This window comes from Zeugodacus cucurbitae, chromosome 4, assembly GCF_028554725.1.
Source record: "Zeugodacus cucurbitae isolate PBARC_wt_2022May chromosome 4, idZeuCucr1.2, whole genome shotgun sequence".
NCBI lineage: Eukaryota > Metazoa > Arthropoda > Insecta > Diptera > Tephritidae > Zeugodacus > Zeugodacus cucurbitae.
In genome coordinates this window covers 21,447,524-21,460,167 of record NC_071669.1, presented here as the reverse complement: position 1 = coordinate 21,460,167, position 12,644 = coordinate 21,447,524, and the positions used below count along the sequence as shown (strand labels likewise).

The following is a 12,644-nucleotide window of genomic DNA, read 5'->3' as shown; positions in this document are numbered from 1 at the left end:
CGGCAGATTAGCAATCATTATAAGAACTTCGCCGCGATGTCTGAATTTGGTATCCCCGCAAAACTAATACGGCTGTGTAAATTGACGTTGAGCAACACCAAAAGCTCCGTCATGATTGGGAAGGACCTCTCCGAGCCGTTCGATACCAAACGAGGTTTCAGACAAGGTGACTCACTATCGTGCGACTTCTTTAACCTGATGCTGGAAAAAATTATCAGAGCTGCAGAGCTAAACCGAGAAGGTACAATCTTCTACAAGAGTGTACAGCTCCTGGCGTACGCCGATGATATTGATATCATCGGAAGCAACAACCGCGCCGTTTGTTCTGCTTTTTCCCGCATGGATAAGGAGGCGAAGCGAATGGGTCTGGAGGTGAATGAGGACAAGACGAAATATCTCCTGTCATCAAACAAACAGTCGGCGCATTCGCGTCTTGGCTCCCACGTCACTGTTGACAGTCATAACTTCGAGGTCGTAGATAATTTCGTATACCTGGGAACCAGCATCAACAACACGAACAATGTCAGCCTCGAAATCCAGCGCAGAATAACTCTTGCCAACAGGTGCTACTTTGGACTGAGTAGGCAATTGAACAGTAAAGTCCTCTCTCGACGAACCAAAATCAAGCTCTACAAGTCGCTTATCATTCCCGTCCTGCTTTACGGTGCAGAAGCTTGGACGATGTCAACATCAGATGAGACGACACTAGGAGTTTTCGAGAGGAAAATTTTGCGCAAGATTTATGGTCCTCAGAACATTGGCAACGGCGAATACCGCAGACGATGGAACGATGAGCTGTACGAGTTATACGACGACATTGACATAGTTCAGCGAATAAAAAGACAGCGGCTACGCTGGCTAGGTCATGTTGTCCGAATGGACGAAAACACTCCAGCCCTGAAAGTGTTCGATGCAGTACCCGCCGGAGGAAGCCGAGGAAGGGGAAGGCCTCCACTCCGTTGGAGGGACCAGGTGGAGAGCGACCTGGTTACACTTGGGATCTCCAACTGGCGCCGAACTGCGAAGGAGAGAGACAAGTGGCGCACTATCGTCGATTCGGCTATAACCGGCTAAACGGTTGCAACGCCAATCACATACATAAGAACTTCGATGTCAATAATTGTCTCAAACAAATCGGAGGGGTCCGATCGCTCCAAACGTCTCCCGTCTCCAAACTTGTTCTCCAAATTTTCCTTGATCAACTATTTCGCTCATAGCAAAGCATGCAAGTATCTCTTCATCACTTTCATTCCAATCGGAATCATCTTGACGACGTGGAACTACCACAATTCTTCCAGTTACATCATTCGGCATACCAGAGCATACAAAATCGTCTTCATTTACCACCTTTTCATCATTTACAATGGCAAGGTCAGGAGGGATGACAACTATGACATATTCAGAATCATTATCTTCTTCTCTATTATCTGATAAGCGGCCTCCTGTAGTATTAAGAAATCATTTTCTGCGATATCTAAATGAAGAAGTATAGGTTGGTATCTTAAAATAAAATATGTACTTATTAAAGTGAATTGGGTTGTACCAATTTATGTACCAAATTTCTTTGAAAGGCGGTGCCACGACGATTCTTCAATTTTTGTACCAATTTAAGTGCAGCCCTTCCTTACCATCTTTAAGGACCCTACAAAATTAAAGCTTCAATTCAAAATATTATATATACAGGCATTGTTTGCAAATCGTTTTGGGGCAATACTTTCACATTTTCCGTATTCAAATCGTTTGACATGTTTGTAAATCGTTCCGTTTTTGTTTTTTCGAACATCACCAAATCGTTTTGTCGCCCCGTTCTGCAAATCGGAATCGTTAAATTTTTCCGATTTCATATTCGACAAGATAAAAATTTAAATCAAAACAAGTAAGGAAGCGCTAAGTTTGGTTGCGACCGAACATTTTATACTCTCGCAATTTATTTATTTAATTTTATTAATATTATACAATACACAATTTGACCCACATATTCGCATATACATATATGGTATAAAGTTCGTTGAAAGTTGGAAACACTAATATTAGGTTAGAAGCACCAAGGTCCTCTTGTACGATATATAGGGGCGTTGAAAACCTATGGTCCGATTTCGTCGACTTTTAGAAAGGAGCTGCCACACTACAAATGCAGTATTTATGCAAAGTTCTGCACCGATATCTTCACTAGTGCTTACTTTATATATTGTAAAATAAACTATTCAGATCGACTTCAAAGTTCTGGTATATAGGAAGTAGGCGTGGTTGTGAACCGATTTGGCCTATTTTCACAACATATCATTGGGAAGCTAGGAAGATATTATGAACCGAATTTCATTGAAATTGGTCGAGTAGTTTCGGAGATATGGTTTTTGACCCATAAGTAGGCGGAGCCACACCCACTTAAATTCTTGTATACTAATTTGAATGCAGTCCTTCTGTACCTTCTTTATAATGAAATTTACGGTTTCTGGTATTTTACCTTACTGAATTAAAGCATTTTTAGTAGTTTTCAACATAACGTTTGTATGGGAGGTAGGCGTGGTTATAATTCCTCCATTTTTGGACCGTATAAGGTAGTACCAAACAACCGTTATGTGAACAAAACTATAATACTCTCTTATCAATTGTGTTGCTAGCATCTTTGTTGCGAGAGTATAAAAAAATAACAATAATATTATCAAATATTAATAAGCATATATTAACAAATAGTAAAGCACGTTTGTCAGGGTTTGTCGAATTTTCGAGGGCGTTGAATCCATTTAAATTCTCGAAGTTTTCGAACGCCACAGACAAGCAGGGAAACCGTGATTACCCCAAGAGTAGCACACCCACTACATGTTTCCAAAATCAAGAAGGTGTTTAGAAATAAAGTCAGAATCCACTCATAGAATCATCGCATTTATGCTGAAAAAACATTTTCTGTTTTCTCCTATCACTCCTGGTACTCCAAATTTTTGCACTAAATGAAGATTTACTTTTCTAGAATACACTTCAGACATTTGAAGCTTAATCCACTTCAAACACTATTTCCTGAATCATTAATCACTTCGGATAAAATTATGGATATTGTGTTCATAGCAATATCGGCATCCTTTCCAACTGAACGTTGGTATGAAGCTTCACCGAAAAATCAAAGACTGTTCGCCAATTTTATTAAAATAGGTATGGACCTTTATCTTCCAAAGGTATAATTTCGTTAAGTATTTCTGAAAATGCATGCTTACTTAACCGATATCTGGAAACAATTCTGAAACAAAAAAAAAAAACAAAACAATCTTGTCCATCGACAAGTAGAAACGCTTTAGCAAAACTCACGCGGAATCCGGTGCAGACAGGTGATTTGAAAGGTCTCTCAAATGCCGCTTTTCGATTCTATCTTGATAATATCGTTCGCAACAAATAAATGACCATAAAAAACTAGGTTTCTTTAATAAAAATTGTTTAATTTGGAATTATTTAATATTTTTAAACAACAAATTATCTTTTATTTGTTTTGTCAAAAAGAAATCAGCTGTTTCGAATTGAAATTCAAAATCAAATGAAATCGTACGAATTGAAATTTCGGATCCGAATTGAAATCACGCGGTGAACATGGTGAACATCCAGAACATGCCTGACAATAAAATATTCATTCGACCATGACTACCCAGCACGAAATTTACAGTCAATTTACAAATAAAATATTACTCATTCCATAAAGTATCACACTATAATTAGTATTTATTTTCAGTATTATAAACGAAATTTTTAATCGCTTCGTGGAGTACACCTTATTGCTTTCAAGCCTTGTTCGAACAAACCTGAGCTGTGTTCTTACACTTTTGACGCTGGAAAACAAGCAAACAAATGAGTAGAAATTTTGACTAAACTAATTGAAATATTAAATGAGCGTAAATACTTCGCCACACAAGAGCAAAGTATGTGTAAAATTTGTGCACTTTCTCGAATTTTTGTTAAAAATGAGGTAAAAATGATGCTGACCACTATGAGCGACCACTGCGGTGCTGAATGAGCGTAATGCAATAGCATAGACAAGAAGAAGGAGCAGTATTTATCAAGTGTAGTTGATTAGTGTGAGTAATCCAAATGTGTTTGAGAAGCTTACTTGGTGTAGAACGCGCGCTGCAGAACCCATGGAATGCGATAAGTTTGTAATAGATGTAGAAAGTGCAGAGTTTTTGAGAAAATAAAATGCATTTTTGTTTTTTGTTGTTGTGAAGTGTTTGGAAACCACAAGCCGATAGTTGGAGTTTATTGTTTTGCTTTAGAAACTGTATATGCATGTGTGTTTGTGTGGGTGTCTACAGTGGCTAATGAAAATTGGTAAATTTTTTTTTTTTGCGTTCGGCAATAACACCAAACAAGCCGTTAGCTAAAGACCGACGCAACATGCCAGTTTATTGCGTTTTATTGCTACTCTTTATTGCTTACATAGTTTATAAAAAATAATTTTTGCTTACATTTTATAGTATTAAAAAATAAATAAAAAAAAAATTAAATAAAAATATTTAAATTAAAAAAAATTAAAAAAAAAAAACAATTTTTAATTAAAAAAAATGTTTAATTGAAAAAAAATTATTAATACAAAAAAAAATTATTTCATTTAACATAGAAATTTTTTTTAAATGGCATTCTTTCCTCAATGCCTGCAGAATTTGTAGAATTTTTTTTTTTACAAAAATTGTATGTAAATGAAAATTTAGTAAATAAAATTATTTTCATGAATTGCGTACAATGAATTATTTATAGGTTATATTTAGAACTACCGTTTTTAGTAAGACAACGCCGTTTGGGCACCCTATTTACCCTATATAAATGAACAAAAGATTAAATTATTTTAATGATATGAATTCAATGAGAAATGCGCTTTTAATTTGCCGTGCTCCTCAGAAAAATATTAAAAAATGTATAAATAATGAAAAAAAACAATAAAAAAACAACAACTTACAACTAATATTATTATGTTTAACGCGTGGAGTTTTGTTTTTTTGCGCTAGTTATCTACACAGTAGTTGGGTATCAGTAGGGATTTGTAAAATTCCAATATACTGATGAGGCAATCTTTGAGTATACATTGCACGGAAAGGAAAAGGTGCGTGGAGCGATTCACGTCTATGTTCAAGAAATAAAAAAATAATAATATTAATTAACATAATTATTAGTACAATATTAGAATATAATAATACAGGTGAATGATAAATATTTTGAGCGAAATACTCCGAATACATACATACAATGTATTGTACACATATGCAGTAATTGTTGTTGTAAGTACAGCGCTTTAGGCCTAATTAAGTATACATCTTTGTCTCACTTAAGACTTATTTTTAATATTATTATAATTAGGTGTAGTTCTAATTCACTAAGCACTTGGCAATCACTACCATCACGTTATTTATAGCTAACTAATATATGTATGTAGTGTTGTTGCTAATATTATATTTTTATACTTTTTACTAATATTATAGTGTATATATTTATTGTAAGTTTGTATATATGTATGTATGTAGTTATATTTATTAATAAGAGCGCTTACAGTTTGGTAGCGAAATCAATGAAAATTAATTAAATGACATTTTTATAATAAATAAAGCGCAAATTTAAGTAAACATAATTTTAAATTAAACAAAATTTCCAAATATTCAGCACACTGTTTATAAGACATTAATAGCAAATATTAAAAAAAAAACTTAATTTTTATATTAAAAAAAAAATAATAATAAACAAAAAATAAAATAAAAGTAAGCAAAAAATAAAATGAAAATAAAATAAAAATAAATAAAAAAATGGCAAACGTTAATAAAAAATTATGTTCCGCTTTTATAAGCCTCTAAAATATACTTAAGTGCAAATAAATCTGAAACAGCTGAAATTTTTAAAGCCTAAGAGCCTTATGACAATCATTTTTTTGTTTTTTTACTGCTAAGTCAAACGAAAGTTATATTCCAAAAAATGTAATTATGAAATAAATGTTTAATCCACTAGATAATTGACTTTGAGCTATAAATCATATTAGACGCTTAAATTTATGCATAAATTGAATTTAAAAAATATTGTAATTTAATAATTTCGAAAATTCATTCTTTGGAAAGCTTCAATATAATTCATAGAATGTAAATATATTAATTATCATTTAAAAAATATTAAATTATCATTTAGGTTTGGAAATTGGATCAAAAAATTTAGATTGAGTCATAAATAAAAAATTGTATTCTCCCATTTTCGAAGTTAGCCTCCAAAATCGAAATATTTGGATAAGAAGTTCGAGAAAATTATTTTTTTTTAAATTGTTATTCAATTAATGTCAAGATATAGTTACAAAATAATACTAAATATGAATAAAATCTATATTTTCCTCCTAATTCAATGATGTATAAAGGGAAGGGTCAAAGTTTGATCTCCGAAAAATATAAAAAAATATACATCGTAAAATACTGAATCCCTTATAACATCTGTCACAGAAGCTTGACAAAAAGGTCTTATATACCAGTGAATTAAGAAGAAAATTAGATTATATCATTATTTGGGAATTTTTAGTTGCTATATCCGGTAATTAATAATATTTTTTGAAAGTCCTTTTTTCGAACATAGAAGTCTAATATTTAGATTTTGGATGCTAACTTCGAAAATCGGAGAATACAATTTTGCAATCTCAATCTACCGAAATTTTTTTTTTGTCCAATAGCAAGCCGAGTGTTGTACAGTGTTATCATTTAGAAGGATTAAGAATTAGCAAGACGAAAACAGTTACAGTCAATATGAATTAAAGCAATCCTTAACTTTTTTATAAAAATAAAATATAACTAAACAAAAAAGTTAAATTCAAACAAAAATAATAATAATATTAAATTTGTTAATTCCATTGATACAAATTAATTTATAAAATTTGAGGTTATAACGCATATCGTAAAATATAATGAAAGTTAAAGAAACAATTTGGCAAGTTCATTGTCAAGTTAATTGATTAAAATGGAGTTTAGAACGCAAAAAAAGTAAACAAATAAATAAAATATAAAATTCAAGCAAAAAATAATAAAAACAAAAATTAAATTCATATTTTCATTAATAAAATTAATTTATATGATTTGAGGTTCTGATGCAAATTATACAAAAAATTAATTTAATACTAAATTTGGTAATTTTATTAATACAATTTAATCGATAAAATTTGAGGTTATGACGTAAGTCGAAGTCTTCAATTATAAAAAAAGTTAATTAAAGAATCAATTTTTTACTTTCTTCCACCCGAAAAACTGTATATTATATTTCAAAATACGTATTGACTTACAACTACTTGCTTTTATTGTTAATTTTAGAGATCATTTTAGATGTAATGTTTAGAAAATATCTATCGGAAGCATTAATTCATATCAACTTAATTGGCGTTTTTTCTTATTTTCTTTTTAATACTATTTACTACGTATTTTCATATACATACAGTTAAACTTCCCTAACTCGAATCACCATAATCCACAAAAAAACTTCGAGTTAGAGCGACTTTCGAGTTACGGAAGGTAATTTGTATGAAATTTGACTTCTATTGCCAATTCAAGAGTTTATGAAAGTTCGAGTTATGAAAGTTCAACTGTATATACTATATAGGATTATATTTAGTCGTTAGCTATATATGTATTTAGAATATTTTTTAATGAGCTTTTTTCCATACTTCACTATTTGGCAAGTCACATTAAAATTAACTGTAGTGCTTTTTCGTACTAACTTTGCATGGTTTGCATGGTTTGCTTGTAGTTTTTGTATTTCTTAAATATTTTTTTTCAGTTATTATTTCAGTTATACCTTTCATTTGTGATTTTCACTAAACTAGAACAACCTAACTTGGAAACTGTAGGCTCTTATAGAATTTATAGATTTGCGTTTACCAGGTACATAACTTACAGTTTTTAATGTCGTCTCTGCACTACGTATACTATATTTAATAGCTATTTTCCTACACTAACAATAATTTGCGCTTATTTATAGTGTGTTAGTATGCTTTTAAGTTATTTTTAAGTAAGTTAAGCGATCTTAGCATTTACCGTTTTCAAGTGATTGTAAGTATTTAACATACAGGCACATACATACATACAAACGAAGGTGTAACTATTATGATTATATGTCGGTTCCGTTATACTAGGCGGCTGTACAACACACGCAGCCGAATACTTTTAATGTAAATGCACACTTCCCTAAACAACAATAACAAACATACATATGTACATAAGTTTGTTACTAATTTTGTTTTTGTGTGTCTTTAATGTATGTGTGTGTGTGCGATTGCGCTCAATTGTGTCTAATTCATTACGCGTCGCGCACTTCTAGAAACGTATATGACGCTGCGCATAACGGCCGTCCACGTCACCACCATTCTCCTCGTCACTGTCCGAGTCGATGAGGTTGCGTAATGTCAACGCATGGAAATCGTTCAATGTCTGCTCAAACAGATCGATTGTCTGCTGATCCGCTTCGGAGATCACATTCTGTGTCGCATCCAGCAGATCTTCAGCTGCGTCAAGCAACTCGCGACTACCATGCGCTACAAGCGCCGCAGCGGCAACACTGCCACTGCCGCCGCCGCCGCTACCGACACTCGTCAAATGGCTCGATGACGTGGTTGTGCCGGCTGTGCTATTAACCGCCGTTGCATAGCCACTGCCACTGTAATTCCCTGTATTCTCACCACTCATACGTTGCACGGCATTTGCATCGTCTGTGTGTTGCTGCTGTTGTTGTTGTGCGTTTGCGGCGGCCGCCACAGCCGCTGTGTTGCGCGACAATTCATCGGCATGCGCCAATGTAGAGCCGATTATATCGCTGGCTATGCGTATAGCGGCATCGGTGGCAGCAATTGTCGAGATGAAATCACTAGCATTGGCCGGATGTCGCATGCTATAATAATTTAGTGGTAAACTGAGATCGGAAACGGAATCTGTTGGCGTATTGGCAGCACCGAGTCCCACACTGATACTTTGTTGCTGTTGCTGATAGATTTGTGAGGCGAAATTTGAATCGGTGATGACAGTGTTGCCCTCAATGCGTAGACCTGCTACACCTTTTTTGGGTATTGTAGCCAGATCACGTTTAACGCGTCGGCAACGACTTGGCTCATTTTGACGCTGTTGTACCATCGTCTCCAGATCGACTACATAGACATAACCAGCCACTAATATGATGCAGGACTTTTCGCCCTTCTTAAAAGCCTCCTCAATATCCTGACTGGTACGATCATCGTACTGCCACCAACCTAAACAATTTCACATAAAAAAATATCGGTTAAATTTATTCGCAACAAAATGTGTGTGAGTATTTTTACAAAGGATTAAATATGTATATATAAATGTATATAATGTTAAGTAGTGTATTTCGTTTTTGGTATTTTAGTTTTTCAATATTCCAGCTACACCCTTGGTTGGCATATGCTTCGAGCGACAGATCTTGCGTTTACGCGACGGATTTTGTACTGGATGTTGCAGCATATTGCCAAAATCGATGGTGTATATAGCGCCACAAATGAGTACTTGATGTCGGCAATCTTCTTCCAGATCTATGGTACCAGTACCGAGCATGCGCGACTCATACGCATCTTCGATATCTTTGGAAGAGCGCGGATCATATGCCCACCAACCGCCTGCGGGAGTTCGTGTCTTAAGTTTGTGAGTGCATGCATGTGGTGTTTCAATGACACTTACCATTACGTCCCTCATAGAACCACTGATAACCATCTTCGGTGGATTTTGTTGCGCAAATATCATCGATGCCATTCACCAAATCGGGATGGTCTAGAAATTCAGGCGGTATTTCACGTCTACACATAGCACAGCGACGATTTTTGTAGGCCACGCCCTAGAAGCGGAAAATAGTAGATTAATGTTGTTTTTATTTTAGAAAGGATACTTGAATAAAATAATATAATTCAAATAATAAAATATTTTATAAAAACTAGATTTTAATTTAATTTAATTAAATTAGAAAAATGAGAATATATGAAATTATAATTATTATAAGGAATAAAGAAGACACATTTGTCTTTCTCAACAGTCGGTTCTACGTAACCAGAACGGACTCGGATTTTTATCCGGCCACGGATTGCCAAATCGGCAGCATTAACAAATTTACTTTATTTTTTGTGGTTATGAACTGCGAAGGAGAGAGAGAGGTGGCGCACTATCGTCGATGCGGCTATAACCGGCTAAACGGTTGCAACGCCAATCACATACATGAAATTTTTGAGTGATTCTTTACACTTAACATAAAAATTTCTTGTAAGACGTTCAAAGTAAGAATGAAATGTTAAATAATATACCAATTGGACTTCTTAAAACAAGACTTAAATTTCATGATTGTTATAAGGGCAGTCATTGGATATATTCGAACGCTAGTAGGTCATTTTCCTTTTCTAAAAACATATATTTTTTATGTTTATAACACGTAAAGCAATTTAAACCTTCAATGGCATACATATTTAAGAAAAAAAAATAGATGATATATTCACAAAATTCGCGCTTTCAACTTTGGTAGGCGTTTTTTGGTCATTGGAATGAAAAAAATAAACTTAGATTTGCACAACTTTGTTTTCATCACCGCGAAATTAATTAAACGCATTTTACATTAATAAACCAAATAACATTACATCTTTTAACTGACACTATTATCACATAAATATTCAGATTTAATTAAATACACACAAAGAAAAAGGTCAAAATACGTAAATAAATTAACTAAAATAGCTTTCATTAAAATAAGACCTTAGTTTATGGCTGAAACGCACCTTCAGCTGCATTTCTTCAATGCCAGCAACTTTATATACGCACCACAAAATAAAGATCACTTATAAAGTTACACTAACGCAAATGCCGGAAAAAAGAGAAGAGATTAAACAAGCATTGTGACGCCATGAATTTTACTACACAAGCTTTCTTTAGTTAAACAGGAAGTTGTAGCGGTATACTAAAATCGGCAACCTTCAAAACCGTTGTCTGCACTTTTGACATACCATTAATAAGTCTTTAGCTTAAGCAAATCTTTGTTGGTGCATTCATAAAGCCACTAACAAATATAGTTAAGTTTAAAAGCAACACTATAACCTGTCGAAGACATGTCGGTCACATTAATAAGCAAAATATGTAGACTATGACGTCGTGTGGACGTGCCTGCCAAAAGTTGAACTTCAAAATTTGTTTAATACGAAGTGTGCATAATTAGAAATTCAAATTATGTTAACTGAACTAAGCGTTAGATTGACTTCCCTACACGTGCCAGCAATAGGGGCGGTAAGACCTTTTTTTAAACATAAATTCTTAAGGCGTTTAATTTTCGCTAATACTGATATTAAAATAATAATAATAATATTAATAAATATTATAACAAATAAATTCGCATACAAAATTTAATATTCCGACAAAAGCTTATGGCTTATCGCTTATTTTTTATCGAACAGGGAAGTACGCGGTTTTATCAAAATATTTAAACCGAATTTGTTTAAATGATTTCGCGCTTACAGAACTCTCCCGAAATTATCAATTCTTTTGAAGCTTCCGCATTTTTGAGGTAAATAATGAAATTGAAGTCGAACATTTGTGACTAAAAAATTTGTATTTACAAAAACACTTGCGGATAACAAAATAGTATTCACAAAAAATGCTACTCTTTTAAGCCGATCACGTATCACTTGGAAGTTTTCTACAAGTCGTTTAATTAATTATGCATTAGTGCACTCACTATATCGTACACCTCCAGCCAAAGTATTGACGTAAGTTACTACTATGCTAGCAACAATGACAATGACATTTGTATATTTTCGCGAAAAAAATACATATTTGTTTACTCACTTTCACGCATAGGAAACAAAAGATATGCCCACATGGCAGACGGGCTGGGTGTATACATGTTTGAAGGCATATTGGGCACTCGATTGTGACTGAAGGTCCTGCAACATCCTCATCACTATGTGATTGCTCCTCCTCCTGACTGCTATCTAAATTAATGACTGCCGCAGCAGCAGCTGTCTTGGATGTAGAAGGTGTTTGGCTGGTATTGCATAGATCGATTACGGCATCAGCTGCAGTAGCATTGTCTGCAATTGTTGTTGCTGTTGTTGCACTTGATGTTGCAGACACTGACGTAGTAGGCAATTGCGAATTCGATTCAACCTCGAATGGCACAATTACTGCTGCATTGACGTCGTCGCGCATTGCCAACACTCTGGAAACAGACGCTATGGCGTTGCTGCCGTGCTCCAGATTGTCGTTTACTTCTTCACTTTGCTCCATTCATAAAATCTACACGCTCACTTAATTAAAGCACAACTTTCCAATTTTTATTGCTAAACAATTGCGAAAATATTTCACACAATGTTTTTTTTCGGTTTTGTACACGTTAACTTATAACTTTTAGTATTCTTTGCTATACTTCGCAGCGCGTCCACTACCACACAACGTTTATTGTTTCCGACAAAAGGCAGACAGCACAATTAATTTATCATCAAATGTGAGGAAACAAGAATTATTTTGATGTTTTCATTTGTTACATATTCGCTTCGCTTTTTGCGTTATTCGCCGCAAACGATTGCAAACAGGTGGGGTAGTAATGCACAACACAACAGATGGCGCTCCTGCGTGTAAGCAATGTTGCCGTATTGATGTATGCGTTTTATTTGTATACGA

At 34.0% G+C, this 12,644-nt stretch overlaps 1 protein-coding gene across 3 annotated transcripts; it reads right to left on the bottom strand.

The window, feature by feature from the left end:
* Nucleotides 1-2,017: 2,017 nt before the first annotated feature.
* On the bottom strand, nucleotides 2,018-12,496 carry LOC105217370 (E3 ubiquitin-protein ligase rnf146). Of its 3 annotated transcripts, XR_008471123.1 has the most exons (6): nucleotides 11,811-12,493; nucleotides 9,672-9,825; nucleotides 8,663-9,226; nucleotides 4,934-5,097; nucleotides 3,301-3,812; nucleotides 2,018-3,232 (listed from the first exon to the last, which is right to left on the bottom strand). XR_008471123.1 is itself a non-coding variant. In XM_054230239.1 (4 exons), the coding sequence occupies exons 1-4, from the start codon at nucleotides 12,249-12,251 to the stop codon at nucleotides 4,979-4,981; spliced, it is 1,278 nt and encodes a 425-aa protein (XP_054086214.1). In that variant the 5' UTR covers nucleotides 12,252-12,493; the 3' UTR covers nucleotides 4,354-4,978. The 3 variants fall into 3 exon arrangements, 2 of the variants coding, with proteins under 2 accessions (XP_054086214.1, XP_011190636.1); XM_054230239.1 differs by lacking the exons at nucleotides 2,018-3,232; nucleotides 3,301-3,812 and having other exon boundaries at nucleotides 4,354-5,097; XM_011192334.3 differs by lacking the exons at nucleotides 2,018-3,232; nucleotides 3,301-3,812 and having other exon boundaries at nucleotides 4,354-9,226; nucleotides 11,811-12,496.
* Nucleotides 12,497-12,644: the final 148 nt, after the last annotated feature.